This window comes from Syngnathus scovelli, chromosome 3 (assembly GCF_024217435.2).
Source record: "Syngnathus scovelli strain Florida chromosome 3, RoL_Ssco_1.2, whole genome shotgun sequence".
Taxonomy (NCBI): domain Eukaryota; kingdom Metazoa; phylum Chordata; class Actinopteri; order Syngnathiformes; family Syngnathidae; genus Syngnathus; species Syngnathus scovelli.
The window spans coordinates 9,136,442-9,152,254 of record NC_090849.1 but is presented as its reverse complement, the minus strand read 5'-3'; the positions used below and the strand labels follow the sequence as shown (position 1 = coordinate 9,152,254).

Here is a 15,813-nt window from a genome sequence, read left to right as displayed (position 1 = left end):
CCACACATTATACAATTGTCCTATTTTTGTTGCTGTATAAAACTAGGAGTCAATGCACTTACATTTCCGTACATGCAACAAAACGCTTGTTGCGTTAAGAATTATGCATTCTGTTCTGATATTAAGCAAAAAACAGAACCTGCAGGAAAAGGGTGGACTTCATCTGGATGTGGAGATCTCCTGGACTGCAAACACTACCACAGTGGTGATGAAAGTCCTTTTCCTGAATTCTTTAAAAGAACCAACTGAAGCTGCTGATGAAGTTCGACAGGGCCATGCACTCGTCATGCTCTGCTTAATCTGGAGGTCATCGCCAGCTCTTGCAATCTCAATAGAGCAGTGCACATCAACTACCTGTTCCAACTCCGACACGAACCGTCCCTACAGGTCACAAAAAGGACGAACAGCCAACCACTAGACTCGAGCAAACAATTCAAAATAAAAACCAGGAGAACTTTTCTAAGAGCCATCTGAATCATCAACCAGAAGTGCAATAACTGTTGATCTTGTGTTCAGTGTTTGTACCTCTGTGGAATGTCCTCCTACATAACATGAAGTAACAGCTTCCTACTCTCACCCATTAATTGTTCTTCTGCACATTTACATCTTATCTTTGTATTTGCAATTCATTACATTAGCAGTAAAACTTTTTTATATAAAGGCGCCAAGGAGTTACGCTGCACTAAGAAAGAATGAAGGCTATTCAGATTATATTCTATAAATGAAGTTTATTAAAGCAACAGTAAAAAGAGGACAAAGGCTCATTCTTGAACATCTTTTATTTAGTAAAGAAAAAATCTTTTATGCTTTAACAGCAAATTTACGCATTGAGTAGAGGAGATCTTTCCTCTGCTGCTTTTTTGTCCGCAGACTCTCCTCGTGTTTGTTGAGGCGTCGACGCATAGCCCTGGTCTTCTTGGGCCTCAAATCTAGGGGCTTGTACTTCTTGCCCTAGTATCAATAACAGAAGACCGAATAAATTAGGAACTGAAGAAAAACTTAATGCAAGCAGGCATAAATAAAAATGAAACAAAAAAGGGTATATAATGTCCCCCCCCATCCTTGCCCCCAAGTACATTACAATTTGTATGAGCATAAGAAATGTCATACAGGTGAAGAAACATCAGTCATCATTAATTGCCTAAGAAGATTGTAATCAACACGCCCAATTAAAAGACTATTTGGCAGTGGAGAAATTACATCACTTCGATATTCTTAGCTATACAGACAGGCATGGCTGATATATTCTAACGCAGGGGTCGAGAACCTATGGCTTGCGAGACAGATGTAGTTGATGTGGCTCGCAAGTAAATCTTTAAAACCATAACGTTAAAAGTTCGTAAGTAGAGGTACCACTGTGTGCGTGCATGTATCTGACTGACATCCCTGCAAAATGATGTAACCCACTAAATGCACTCTATGGGGAATAGGATGCAAATTCTGACATAAATCAATGGACTTATTAAACCAAGATAAACTGTCACTGGTCATGGGCCCATGCTTCTATACACCACTAACATTATCGAAACAACCAATAGAGTAAAAACAGGCGCGGCACTGAGGGGAAAAAAAACTATTCTTATCAAAAAAGATATATAAATTACATTAATTCAAACTAGACTGGAATATGGGTGATTACAGTGCATTTAGACGAGTGTTGTGTAGATCGACATCAATCCTGAAGACTTTTGGTGAGCAACAGTTGGAAATTAATCACTTCAACAAATATCTTTAACATGAGGGGCAATGAGAAACCTCAAGTCCAATGCAAACATGATGGTGTAAACACTTATTCTCACCTTGTAGAATTTTCGCAGGTTTTCCTTTTGGGTCTGGTTGATGACCGTCAGGACTCTGGCAATCGATTTGCGTACAACGCGGCTGCAAAAGGTAAGTGTAGTGTAAAGCACATATTTTCTGTTACACCCCCAGAAAGAAGAAAATATTTACCACCCAACTCTCTTTTGTATTCACAGTATAATTTGTCTATGAAATTGTTTAAAGTACACTTCTGCATAAGATCGGATCCTAATTCACGTTACAGAAAATAAATGGTACCGGGACATAAAATTGTTTTCATGCTGCTAAATGCAGTCTCGTGTGGACGGAATGCCAAACAGTAAATGACTTGACATTGAAATGTGTTTGTGTGTATGGTGGACTACACACAAGTAGACTATCATCATCAGTTATTACGGTCGACACTGGCTCATTTAGAATATCTTCGAGGAACCTCCGGAGTCAAGTGGCTGATCTGATGGATGCATAGAATTTTGGACGTACTACTTTTCATTTTTAACTCATTCATAATAAATAAAAGATTTGGATATGGGGGTTTGTGTCAATACTTCCCTACCAATTTTATCTCTTAACAACTGAAGCCTAAAATGTGGCATAAGGTCAAAAACCTTTGGTGTTTTTGAAAAATATAATTAAATCGGTCATTGTTTCCTTACTCATACCAAAACCGGTTATATTGAATACATACTATGCAAGCATTCAAACCAGAACCACATCTAGCCATCTCACCGAGACTTATTTCGCAGAGTACTCACATCTTCGACAGTTTAGACGCAGCTCCACCGGTTACTTTGGCCACACGGAGCTGTGACAACTCATTCTTTAGGTCATCCAACTGCTTTAGCAGCTCTTCTTTCTTTTTACCACGCAAATCTCTCGCCTTGATCTTAGCCTGTATGAAAGACGGGGAACGGGATAAAAAAAAAAAACTGGTTTATGAGTGGGGGTATAAGGGAGCCTCGTCGAAAAAAATAATGCAGGCGGATAGCTAAGTGCACCAAAGTGACACCTCAAGTCTCAGTCTTTTGGTAAGCAGTTGTGAATGCATCAGCAGTACATCAGCTCAACAAATATCATCAATGACGAGAGAGCTAAGGGAAGCCTAAGCCTGCAAATACATTGCCTCGCTTCACGCGCCGTCTTCGGTAAAAAGATCGCGTTAATCAAAGTATATAAGACTATAATACTAAAAACAGACCAAAAAAAATCGATTGAATTACTAGTTATTCGCGAGAATCACAACATCAATCATTACAAATTTTACTTTCGTGCCAGCGAGGCCGTCATTACATTAGCACATAGCACAACTAGTTAGCGGCTAGTCAGTGCTATTGCAATTTTTAAACTACCGTTTTAGTCATTGCCGAGTGTGAATTACTTATCGAAACACAACCATAGAGCGCCCTATGGAGTTTACGCGTTTATAATTAACATCTGTTATGGAGGTAAAATGTGATTTACAATAAATATCACTAATTACAAGAGAGCCGTACGACACCCACCATGTTGCTACTCACAGCGCTATCAGAAAGGCCGAACGTACCGCGTGTTCAGAAAATGGAGCTTCCGGAAAATATCTTCTTCGTTTCCTCTAAGGGTTCTGCGTGTACGTCATAGAAATAGCGCCACCCTATGAAACTAATAAACAATGATGGTGAGTGGTCGTAAATAATTTTACATAACACAACCATTTGCTGTACTTACAAAGTATACAGATGTGGTGAAAATGTGAATTTTACATATTGTATTAGTGTATTTTATACATAGCAGTGGTTGAAGTCTTTACTTGTACAAAAATGACTTCGCAAACACCTTACAAAATTTAGAGGCAGCGGGAATGACACGTTTCTATCAATAAGCCAGGTGCTGAGAGAATTTTTATTTAATTGGAGGAAGCGGGAAGGGGGGTTGCCTGCCTGACAGATTTTTGGGACTGAAAAGTAGGGCATGTCCGCGGAAAAGAGGACGTCTGGTCAGTTAGTACCATCACTCGTCACCCTACCAACAAGTGAGTCAAAACACAAGAACTGCAGTCCTGCTGGGTGCAGTCCTGGTGCTAAAGTCCGCAACAACACAATACATATTTAATGAAAATGTTATTTTGTTTCATTTATTAATCACAATGAATCAAATGAAATAAAAATAAATAAATGAACCATTAAATTATTAAATGTGTCATTAATGAAAGTTTTGCTTATTAAATCAACCAATCAATCAATGCGTGAATGGGTGAGTGTATGATAAATGCATCTACTGTGAGTGCTCTGAACTTCTATATATCGCCATTTAAATCCACTGTGATTATATGAATAATTCCAGATTGGCCCCCTTTAACCTTTCAGGCTTCAAACATAAAAATATGAATTGTATTTTTTTGTGAGGAATCAACAAGTGGGACACAACTGTGAAGTGGAATGAAATTCATTTGATATTTTAAGCTTTTTTAACAAAGAAAAATTGAAGAGTGGGGCATGCAATATTATTTGCCCCCCCTTGCATTAATACTTGACGCCACCTTTTGCTGCCATTACAGCTGCAAGCCGCTTGGGGTACGTCTGTCAGTTTTGTACATCGAGACTGAAATTCTTGCCCATTCTTCCTTGCAAAACAGCTTGAGCTGAAGAGTGTCAACAGCAGTCTTCAGCTCTTTCCAGATTCTCGATTGGATTCTGGTCTGGACTTTGACTTGGCCAATCTAACATCTGGATATGCTTATTTGTAATCGTAGATTTGGCTTTATGTTTTGGGTGATTGTCTTGTTGGATACTCTTCATCCCAGTCTCAGGGCTTTTGTAGACTCCAACAGGTGTCCAGCATGTTCCCGTATTTGGCTCCATCCAACTTCCCTGTTCCTGCTGAAGAAATGGAGGCCCAAACCATGATGCTGCCATCACCATGTTTGACAGTGGAAATGGTGTGTTCAGGGTGATGAGCTGTGTTGCCTTTATGCCAAACATGGTTTTAGTTGTGGCCAAAAAGTTCAATTTTTGTTTCATCTGACCAAAGCACCTTCTTCGTTTGGTGTGTCTCCAAGTCGGCTTATCGCGAACTTTAAGTGAGACTTTTTTTTGGTTGTCTTTGTCTTTCTTCTTGCCACTCTTCTGTAAAGGCCAGATTTGTGCAGTGTACAAATGATTGTTGTCCTATGGACAGACTCTCCACCTCATCTGAAGATCTCTCCAGTTCATGCAGCGTGATCATGGGCCTCTTGGCTGCATCTCTGATCAGTGGTCTGATACTCTTTCCATTTCAGTACGATCGCTTGCACAGTGCTCCTATAGGATTTTAAAGCTTGGGAAATGTTTGTATCCAAACGTCTCCACAACAGTATCTCAGACCTGCCTGGTGTGTTCCTTGGTTTTCATGATGCTCTCTGTGCTTTAAACAGAACCCTGAGACTTTCACAGAGCAGGTGCATTTATACAGAGACTTGATTACACACAAGTGGATTCTATTTATCATCAGTCATTGAGTGCAACATTGGATCATTTAGAGATCCTCACTGAACTTCGGGAGTGAGTTTTCTGCACTGAAAGTATTACTTTTACCCTTTAAATAATAATATTGCACACTCCACTTTTCAGTTTTTTATTTGTTCAAAAAAGTTTAAGATATCCAATAGATCTTATTCCACTTCACAATTGTGTTCCACTTGTTGATTCTTCACAAAAAATAAAATTTACATCATTATTTGAGGCCTGAAATGTGGCAAAAGGTTGAAAAGTTCAAGGGTGCCCAATACTTTTGCAAGGCACTGTGTGTATAGAGAGAGAGCGAGAGAGAGAGCGAGACAGAGACAGACGGCTCAGTGGAACACTGGTTAGCATGACTGTCTCACAGTTAGGAGGGTACCGGTTTGATTCCACCTCTGACCCTCCCTATGTGGAGTTTGCATGTTGTCCCCGCGCCCACGTGGGTTTTTTCCGGGCACTCCGTTTTTCTCCCACATCCTAAAAACAGGCCAATTGAGCACTCCAAATTGCTCCTAGGTGTGAGTGCGAATGGTTGTTCGTCTCTGTGTGCCCTGCGATCGGCTGGTAACCAGTTCAGGGTGTCCCCCGCCTCCTGCCTGATGACTGCTGGGAGAGAGAGAGAGAGAGAGAGAGAGAGAGAGAGAGAGAGAGAGAGAGAGAGAGAGAGAGAGAGAGAGAGACACACCACACACATCTATATTACCGTATTTGCCGGTGTATTGGTCGACCTTTTTCGATCCAAAATCGACCGAAAAAAATCGACCTCGACTTATACACCGAGTCATAAAATTTAACTTCGTATTCATCGCTTCAAATGTGATGGTAACCAAGGCCGTTTCTCATGCATCTCATTGTGCGTTGCACTTAGAAAATTTGAACCGTGCGGCGTGTGCGAGTGCGCGGCCCGCTGGAAGTCCAATGAGGCGCCGCGATCTCCTGCGCGGTGCTTATAAAGTGCCGATCCGCTCGGCTTGGAGCTATTTCCGACCTCCCGTTGGTGCCGGGCGGCGTGCGCGAGCTCGCCGGCCGCGATCTCCTGCGCGGTGCTTATAAAGTGCCGATCCGCTCGGCTTGGAGCTATTTCCGACCTCCCGTTGGTGCCGGGCGGCGTGCGCGAGCTCGCCGGCCGCGATCTCCTGCGCGGTGCTTATAAAGTGCCGATCCGCTCGGCTTGGAGCTATTTCCGGCCTCCCGTTGGTGCCGGGCGGCGTGCGCGAGCTCGCCGGCCGCGATCTCCTCCGCGGTGCTTATAAACAGCCGCATGCGCACGGCCTCCCGGAATTTGAACACATTTCGTCAATAAATTTCGCATATTGAATTTTGAAGTTTAATATAATGCAACAATTGAGCTCGACTTATACAAAGGATATATCATAAAATCGTAAATTTCCGTCGAATTTTAGGGGGTCGACTTATACAACGAGTCGATCTGTACACCGGCAAATACGGTATACATACACACACATTGAATACTTTTCATACACACTGTGCCTGCAATGTATGTATGTATGTATATGTGTGTGTGTGTGTGTGTGTGTGTGTACGCACGCGCACATTGATTGGCTGGCAATTAATCCTTCTTGCACAAAGTTATATAAATGAAATAAAATGGTTGACGATCAAATGACTGACTTAACATTTTGGTGTGGAATGCCTTGACTCTTAATTGTTCACAGAATAAGGTTATTTTCATTTAGATTTTTATCATTTAGAAGAGTGAAAAACAATTAAGAAAATGAGACTGTCAGCTTGCGTCGAAAAAAAAAACTGCGTCAGTTTCTTAAGGCAAAGTCAGTCCAGTAGGTGTCGTGTAAGTAAAAACAAATACGACAACTCCATTTCCAGTGTAAATGTTTCTTTAACAATGTCACTGGCTGCAACTCTCAAAGTATCTTTTTTAAAATCAACAGCTGAATTAAAAAAAAATAAAAAAAATCCGTGCAGCCCTTCTCCCTCAAAACAATAGTCCTTTATCCCACAGAGCCAGGGACAGTGTGTCAGCAGGAAACTGGTTAAAGTTTTGGAGCTCACTTCCAACTAAATGTTTGGAGTGACACAAGGGGGGCTAATTTCCTCCTGACGGTGATCCTCGCTTTTCTGTCTCTCGATTGGTGCCTTCCTTTTAGTTCATCAGCTCCAGTGGGTCGAAGAGCCTGAGACTGAAGGCCGGATAATACCTTTTGGAGAGGGCTTAGAGCCAAACCAAGACATCTGGAAAGCAAATGAGATTTACACAAAACAAACTGAGATGAATACCAAATATATGGAACTGCATCCAGCATTTACTTTTATCTGAGCTTTGTTTAGGAATTTTCAAATGAAAAAAGTTGCAGTTGAAAACGACAAATAATAATGTAATTTAAATAGTTGATTTCCATCACTTCTTGGATGACAAATTACTACAATTAACCTGTTTCCTATAAAAAAATATTGGAAATTATTTTTGATACTGACTTTATATTCCAGAGTTTGCTTTAACATGTCTTCTTCCTCGTGAGTAAAGTTCAGCAGCACAGACACAGCTCGTATTAGCTGATATGCCTAAACACAAAAATAAGATATACACATAATTCTTAAATTAAATTTGAAACCATTTAGAACAAGGAATGGTGACTTACCTCAGCCTCTCTGGATGACATGAATTTGAGAACAACATGCTTCAAGTATTCAAAGTTAATTTCTCTTAAGTCATTAAGGTCTGAGGTGTTGGTCACTGTGGTGTTTGCAGTGGGAAGGCTTGGACTAGACACTGGTGGCAGTTCTGCACAAACCATTTCTTGTTTTATGACCACACTTTCTGCTATCTTATCTTTTGCTTCCTCTTCTGGCTCAGGTTTCAGCTTCTATAGTGAGCAAATAAAGAATACAGAAAAATATCTTCAACTCTCAACAGAAAACAGTGAAATACTACATGTTATGAACAATCAGTTTCTTTTTCTCCAGAGCAAATGAATTTGACACAAATTCAGATGTAAATTATATGTATTATATGTATATTATTATCGCATGGGCATGGAGGATAGCGCCTCTGGATTGGCAGACCGGGGTGGTGGTCCTGCTTTTTAATAAGGGGGACCGGAGGGTGTGTTCCAACAACAGAGGAATCACCCAACCTGTCTATGTGCGCTTTGTGGACTTGGGGAAGGCATCCAACCGTGTCCCTTGGGAGGTTCTGTGGAGGGTGCTTCGACAATATGGGGAATCACCAATGTCAGAGTTTGGGCCGCATGGCGGGCAGTAAGTCCGATTTGCTTCCAGTCAGTGTTGGACTTTGTAACCAATTAGCTTCATAACTTTTATGGACAGAATTTTTGGCACAGGTTTGGTGACTTCAGTGTTGCATCTATGCTTTTTGCTGATGAATTATTCAACCGATAATCTCGAACTCCCACTGGAGCAGTTGGGATGAACATTACCACCTCCAAATCTGAGACCATGGTCCTCAGATGGAAAAGGGTGGAATGTCCTCTCTGAGATCAGTGCAGGAGTTCAAGTATTCTGGGGTTTTGTTCACGAGCGAGGGCAGGATGGCGCGTGAGAGCGACAGCGTCTGATGTATTGCAGACTATGTACCGGTCTGTCGTGGTGAAGTTGAGATAATTTGGACTTTTATTTAGGAGTTGTGCTTTGTTGGGGGTTTCAGTCAGAGGAAAAAAGCATTAAACTTACCGTATTTGCCGGTGTACAGGTCGACTCGGTGTATAAGTCGACCCCCTAAAATTCGACGGAAATTTACGATTTTATGATATATCCTTTGTATAAGTCGAGCTCAATTGTTGCATTATATTAAACTTCAAAATCCAATATGCGAAATTTATTGACGAAATGTGTTCAAATTCCGGGAGGCCGTGCGCATGCGGCTGTTTATAAGCACCGCGGAGGAGATCGCGGCCGGCGAGCTCACGCACGCCGCCCGGCACCAACGGGAGGCCGGAAATAGCTCCAAGCCGAGCGGATCGGCACTTTATAAGCACCGCGGAGGAGATCGCGGCGCCTCATTCGACTTCCAGCGGCCGGCGAGCTCGCGCACGCCGCCCGGCACCAACGGGAGGCCGGAAATAGCTCCAAGCCGAGCGGATCGGCACTTTATAAGCACCGCGGAGGAGATCGCGGCGCCTCATTGGACTTCCAGCGGCCGGCGAGCTCACGCACCCGCCCGGCACATCCGGGAGGCCGTGCGCACGAGCCAAGTGGCCGAAAATAGCCCCCACCGAGCGGATCGGCTGTTTATAAGCACCGCGGAGGAGATCGCGGCGCCTCATTGGACTTCCAGCGGCCGGTGAGCTCGCGCACCCGCCCGGCACATCCGGGAGGCCGTGCGCACGCGCCAAGTGGCCGAAAATAGCCCCGCCGAGCGGATCGGCTGTTTATAAGCACCGCGGAGGAGATCGCGGCGCCTCATTGGACTTCCAGCGGCCGGCGAGCTCGCGCACCCGCCCGGCACATCCGGGAGGCCGTGCGCACGCGCCAAGTGGCCGAAAATAGCCCCCGCCAAGCGGATCGGCTGTTTATAAGCACCGCGTAGGAGATCGCGGCGCCTCATTCGACTTCCAGCGGCCGGCGAGCTCGCGCACCCGCCCGGCACATCCGGGAGGCCGTGCGCACGCGCCAAGTGGCCGAAAATAGCCCCCGCCGAGCGGATCGGCTGTTTATAAGCACCGCGGAGGAGATCGCGGCCAGCGAGCTCGCGCACGCCGCCCGGCACCAACGGGAGGCCGGAAATAGCTCCAAGCCGAGCGGATCGGCACTTTATAAGCACCGCGCAGGAGATCGCGGCGCCTCATTCGACTTCCAGCGGGCCGCGCACTCGCGCACGCCGCCCGGTTCAAATTTTCTAAGTGCAACGCACAATGAGATGCATGAGAAACGGCCTTGGTTGCCATCACATTTGAAGCGATGAATACGAAGTTAAATTTTATGACTCGGTGTATAAGTCGAGGTCGATTTTTTTCGGTCGATTTTGGATCGAAAAAGGTCGACCAATACACCGGCAAATACGGTATGTATCTTACCAGTTCTTTTTGCAACGTTCTTTTTAGTTCTGCCATTCGCTGCTGCAGTTGTTTGATAGTCTGAAAGACAACAACAAACTTTCTTGACATGGTGGTTTCAATTATTCTCCATTTACTAAATATCATCAGCATGTTAACTTTATCATATTTGTTTCCATAAGGATACACTTGACAAGAGAGGAACAAGTCAACAGCAATAACTACGGAACATGTGTTCCTGTTTGAAATTTGAATAAGAAGCAACATAAAGAAAAGAATAATATTGTACCCTGTTTTTATCACTGAGCTGCTGCTCGAGCTCTTTGTTAACCTTCTGAATGTGATCTAGATCATCCACTGTCACGCTGCCATTGTGGTCCTCCTCGCACACTGCAGGGCTGTGGAGCTGTTCTGTCAGGGTCTCTACCTCCACCTCTAAATAGGAGATCTGTAAACCCACCCACATACATGCACACCCTGTAAGCAGGAAACTGTAAGCAGTTCCTGTAAACAGTATCTGGAGTCTCTGGCAGTTTTAAGGTATGCATGAATGTGAATTGAGTATAATGAACCCAATAGATAGGCACGAACCCGAGTCTGATAAGCATCTTGCAGTTGGTTCTGGTTAAGAAGCTCTTCTCGCAGGTGAGCTAACTGTGAGTCTTTGTCCAGCTCAATCTGCTCCCGTTGGGTCCGGAGCTGCACAAGTTTGTCCTGCAGCTGGACGAATGATGCCTGCTGACTCTGCACCTCTGTAACAGGTTTTTAAACAGTGTATTTCCTTGAGAGACAAAATGTATCATAGCATATTGTTATTATTAGTGGTGTAAGTTTAACGTGTTAACGCCATTGATCCAACCACCTTTTAATGCCATGATTTTTTTAAATCATGCGATTAAAGCTTATTTTGGCCTCTTTTTACGTACTGGTGCTGCAGAAAAACTACAACGCCTCACCGGATCTTGCGAGACCGGAAACAAAAATTATGCAAGCCAAACTGGTGACTTGTCTTGGCTTGTTGTGGAGAGATTTCATCCCTTTTTTAGAAATAAAAGCATCATGGTGAGTGGTCTGTTCATTCTTTCTTGAGAAATCAGTAACAGGGTTAATATGGTGAATCAAAGTCAAAATCAGTTTTATTGTCAATTTCTTCACATGTACCAGACATAGGAAGGAATCAAGATTACGTTCCTCACTATCCAAATAACATATCAGTAATGTAGCAGCAAAAGAGACAGGGCATGACCATTTTTTTGCTGCTAAGTTCAAAACAAACTTTAAAAATTGCTTGTTGCACTTCTTTACATTTCATATGCATGTTATATTTTTTTATATTGCCCAAATGTTGAATTCTTAGAATAGACTGTTGAGGGGTCCTTTGTGTGACTTTTTATCCAATTAAATAAAAAATGTGTCTGCATAAGAAAATCAATCTTCTTCTTCATGTTAAGGGCATCGAAATGAGCTATAATGATGGATCAGAAATAAATATATAGAATGTGTGATTAACCATGAGTCAACAATAAAAATGTGATTAAATGCAATGAAATATTGTAATTGTTTTACAGCACCTATGTATACATATATATACGCGCGCGCGCACACACACGCACACACGCACACACACAAATATATATATATATATATATACATATATCCTTAGTTGAAGAAATTTAGCCATAGTTCAGTACATGATAAAATGTTACAGTAAATGCCTGTGAAATGGTGCATGCACACAAATAACAGAACTATGACTGAGCATGAAATGTCTTCCTCTAAAACAGTGATGAAATCCCACACAAAACCTATGCTTGTTTAATGTGAGCTCAATGCACATTATCCAAGGATGTATTTAGCAGAAAGGAGTAACTGATTTGAGTTCCACGTAAAACATGCTTTTTTATTTGTTTGTTATGACTGCCAGTGAGTGAGCTTAGAGCAGGAGTTATGACTGCCAGTAAGTGAGTTTAGAGCAGGAGTGTTTAGACAGGAATATTCAATGGGAAGAAGGGCACAGTCAGCAAAGTACAGGAGCATGAGATTTCCTCTTCATTTTATTTTCAATGTCATAATTCCTAATCCTAATCCTGATCATTATCGGGTCGATAATTATTGTGGTATGTACCTTCATGTAGCCTTTGAATGTCTTTTTCTTTCAACATCAGCTTCTCACTGATGGTTGCCAACTCCTGTTGTGATCTCTTAAGCGAAGTAGTCGACACTTCAACCTGAACTCATGCACATAACATTCTACACTTCATGTAACAAACACACAGTATACCCATGAAATTGGAATAGGAAAACATGATCCATGATGCCAACAGACCTGTGTTTGTAGTTCTTCTCTCTGTCGCCTGCTTTCCTCTAGAGCTTTGGCGATTTCAGTGCTAACTGTCTGCCTGCCTTCCAACTCCACCTGCAACAGAGCGCGAGCAGTTTTTTAATTTAGATTACCAAATTAATTTTTTTAAACACATAACTATTATACAATAGGTATTCCAATCATTAGCAGCTATGACCTTGCACTGTTCCAACTCTTCTATTTGCTGTTTCAGCGTGACATTTGCCTGATCTCGTTGCCTCTCAAGGTCAGCCTAGAGCAAGAAAAGTGATGGGAAAGAATTAGCCTCTTGTTTTAATATGGTCCGTGGCCCACATCATCCATAATAAGAAGACAGCTCTGAGAATATTGGTTCATCCCTGGCATGAGAACCAAACCCTGTAAGGCAGAAGGACCATGGTCTCAGTTTTGTAATCTCGTAATGAAACCCTCTTGCCCCGATTCAATCTGATGCTATTGTGGCTGGTCAAGTCATGCCCAATCCCATATAAAACTCTGACTTGCGTGCTGTACAAATACACATTTTCAGAGACAAGGAGAACTGACTATCAATCATCAGCCCACTGATGTAATAATGAAATGTCCCCTTTTTACATTCTATTTCTCTCCAGTGAGGAATAAAGTATGTACGTATCTCTATGTGACAGCTTCACTGAGATACATACTTCATTACGATCTTATTCTTTATCTTATCTTACTATCTTTTCAGTATTCTCAAAGCAGCCTGAAGAGAAACTGATTGCTTCTCGTTTTGCTTTCTTATGTGCTGTACATAATGTACACATGCTTTTTGATGACGTGATTGGCTCATAATGAATGTGAATATGAACAGTATGTTCCATCACCATACCTGCTGTTGAAATGTTTAAACAAGCAACCCTTGTCAGGTAAATTATGTGACATTTGAATTAAAAAACAAATGTTTGGTAACATTTTTAACCATCACCAGGATGCATTTGGAGCACTTGGACCAAGTGATGAAACTACATATACTGTATATAGAGTGGGGTTACACTATTATCATTAATATGCCTCATTTTCCAATGTCACCTCAAAGAGGGCACAACTAATGGAACAATAGAATAAATAAATGCAAAGTGCGTGACATCATATCCAATACAGATAATATGGTATACAATTCGCTTTTCTGGTTTTGTGCAAATTGGCAGCCCTGGTTTCACAGATTCCAGTAAACGGCCGAGCATGAGTTTAAAAAAATATTAACCCGTCAAAAAATGGAAAAATAAAGGCACACGGTCATCCAAAATCAACAGTTTTATCCAGAGGTGGGCAAATCATCACCATACCAATCTGGTTCAAGATGGCTGCTAAAACTTGGTTTATGTTTGATATATTTACGCTCCCCGCGCAAATAAGATGTTCGGAATCTCAAATGTTTTGCAGCCTTTCATACTCTGCGCAGAATGCCACAGAGTGTAGTCGATATTCTCCCAGACGATAGAAGGCAGTAAAAAGTGTCTACTGTATATGAACAACACTTCACCCACTATAGAAGTACAAAACAATGAAATTTTATTTTATTTTTTATTTAATAAACTATTGTTAACAACAGTTTGGGGTGAACGGGGGCGGCTCGGTGGCGCACTGGGTAGCACATCCGCCTCACAGTTAGGAGGGTGCGGGTTCGATTCCACCTCCGGCCCTCCCTGTGTGGAGTTTGCATGTTCTCCCCGGGCCCGCGTGGGTTTTCTCCGGGCACTCCGGTTTCCTCCCACATTCCAAAAACATGCTTGGTAGGCCGGTTGAAGACTCCAAATTGTCCCTAGGTGTGAGTGTGAGTGCGATTGGTTGTCTGTCTCTGTGTGCCCTGCGATTGGCTGGCAACCAGTTCAGGGTGTCCCCCGCCTACTGCCCGATGACGGCTGGGATAGGCTCCAGCACGCCCGCGACCCCCGTGGGGACTAAGCGGTTCAGAAAATGGATGGATGGATGGATGGGGTGAACGGTCTATATACATACATTTAACAAATGTAAACAAAGAATTGGGCAGTAGGATACACTATCTTCCGCAATGCTTTCTGCAAGGGAGATTCCGCATGGTTCGAAAATCTCGGCAGGTACGCGGAGAGGCGTGATTGTGGAAATGCCGTCATTTTTTGTGTGGCTTCTACGCATGGCGCCAGTGGAGCACAGTACTGTCAGACGCTGGCAGTGGTAATGTACTTTCTTGCCACCGTCGTGCCCTTTCAGTCGATTTCGTGGCCGTATGTCCCTCACACACAGATTTATTAAATATATAAGACAGACTGCTGAGCATCAACAAATGCAGTAGTATGTTTTAGCGAAGCCAAACAACTCATGTGAGTACACGTGCCAACTTGAGTTGGGAATTAAGTGCGTGGTCACTGGCGGTTTTAGCTCATTGCCTCGCTTCAACTCTAGATAAAAATGTTTTTATTTATTTATTTATTTTAATGATGAAATCATTGATATTTTTTTGTACTGAAACTAAAATAAAAAAAATAAAGCACAAACCATATAACTGAATTGGAACATGATGATATAATGTATTTTTTTTTTGGTCCTTTTCGGGACCGGTGCTTTAAAAACGTAGAGAAAAAGTGTGGTAAAAATCGACACGATCGGACAATGAAAATCCTCCTCACCCACCCCACGAGACGAATGGTTGCTCGTCCGCGAAAACCTTGGACTTTAATGAACTGGTGCCATGGTGGAGAAAAGGTTAATGCAATAAAATTGGTGCTTTGGAGGAGGGTTTACATTTTCCACATCATAATAGTTAGAACTATTGAGAATTTTTAAAAGTTTACCATTGTGTCTTGCATTCTGCATATATCTGTTTGTAAAGCGGTGATAGTCTCCTCCAGTCTGTTTGTCTTCTCAAGACTCTGCCGCTGCAACAAACAGATCTGCTGATCCAAAAAGGCTTTGTTTGCACTCCACTCTCCTTTCTGAAAAACAAAATGAAGCACTTGTAGTGTTGACAAAAGTATTTGACACACATCCTGTAACCGATTACAGCACAATACTAATTTGTCATGGTATTGATACTATGGTGCGCATGCCCACAGTATTTGCCGTGCGCACTCTGCAGTCCTCACTATAACCTCACTTGTAGTTTCATGTTCTCCTGTATGGCCAGTGAGGCAGCGGCAGGAAGGCTAAACCAGCCAGTCTTGTTTGAACATGAAACCCCGCAGTATTGAGTATTTTCCTGAGTATCGAT

The 15,813-nt window shown here is 42.5% G+C and overlaps 2 protein-coding genes across 6 annotated transcripts in view; both read right to left on the bottom strand.

Annotated features, from left to right (window-relative positions):
• Positions 1 to 761: 761 nt before the first annotated feature.
• Positions 762 to 3,449, bottom strand: rpl35 (ribosomal protein L35). Its single transcript, XM_049716594.1, has 4 exons — positions 3,303 to 3,449; positions 2,556 to 2,692; positions 1,800 to 1,881; positions 762 to 951 (listed from the first exon to the last, which is right to left on the bottom strand). Exons 1-4 carry the CDS (start codon positions 3,303 to 3,305, stop codon positions 802 to 804), a joined length of 372 nt encoding a protein of 123 aa, XP_049572551.1. The 5' UTR covers positions 3,306 to 3,449; the 3' UTR covers positions 762 to 801.
• A 1,925-nt stretch (positions 3,450 to 5,374) lies between these two features.
• golga1 (golgin A1) overlaps positions 5,375 to 15,813 on the bottom strand; it is a 45,274-nt gene continuing 34,835 nt past the window's right edge. For 3 of the 5 annotated variants that reach the window (XM_049764224.2, XM_049764227.2, XM_049764225.2), the window contains 10 exons: positions 15,398 to 15,538; positions 12,784 to 12,858; positions 12,591 to 12,680; positions 12,390 to 12,492; positions 10,856 to 11,016; positions 10,554 to 10,712; positions 10,286 to 10,345; positions 7,892 to 8,116; positions 7,728 to 7,814; positions 6,578 to 7,484 (listed from right to left, as the gene is read on the bottom strand). In XM_049764224.2, the coding sequence (XP_049620181.1) occupies positions 7,404 to 7,484; positions 7,728 to 7,814; positions 7,892 to 8,116; positions 10,286 to 10,345; positions 10,554 to 10,712; positions 10,856 to 11,016; positions 12,390 to 12,492; positions 12,591 to 12,680; positions 12,784 to 12,858; positions 15,398 to 15,538 (1,182 nt within the window). In that variant the 3' untranslated portion in view covers positions 6,578 to 7,403. Of the gene's footprint in view, positions 5,880 to 6,577; positions 7,485 to 7,727; positions 7,815 to 7,891; positions 8,117 to 10,285; positions 10,346 to 10,553; positions 10,713 to 10,855; positions 11,017 to 12,389; positions 12,493 to 12,590; positions 12,681 to 12,783; positions 12,859 to 15,397; positions 15,539 to 15,813 lie in introns of those variants that run through there. The other 2 variants (XM_049764226.2, XM_049764228.2) reach the window with 2 other exon arrangements.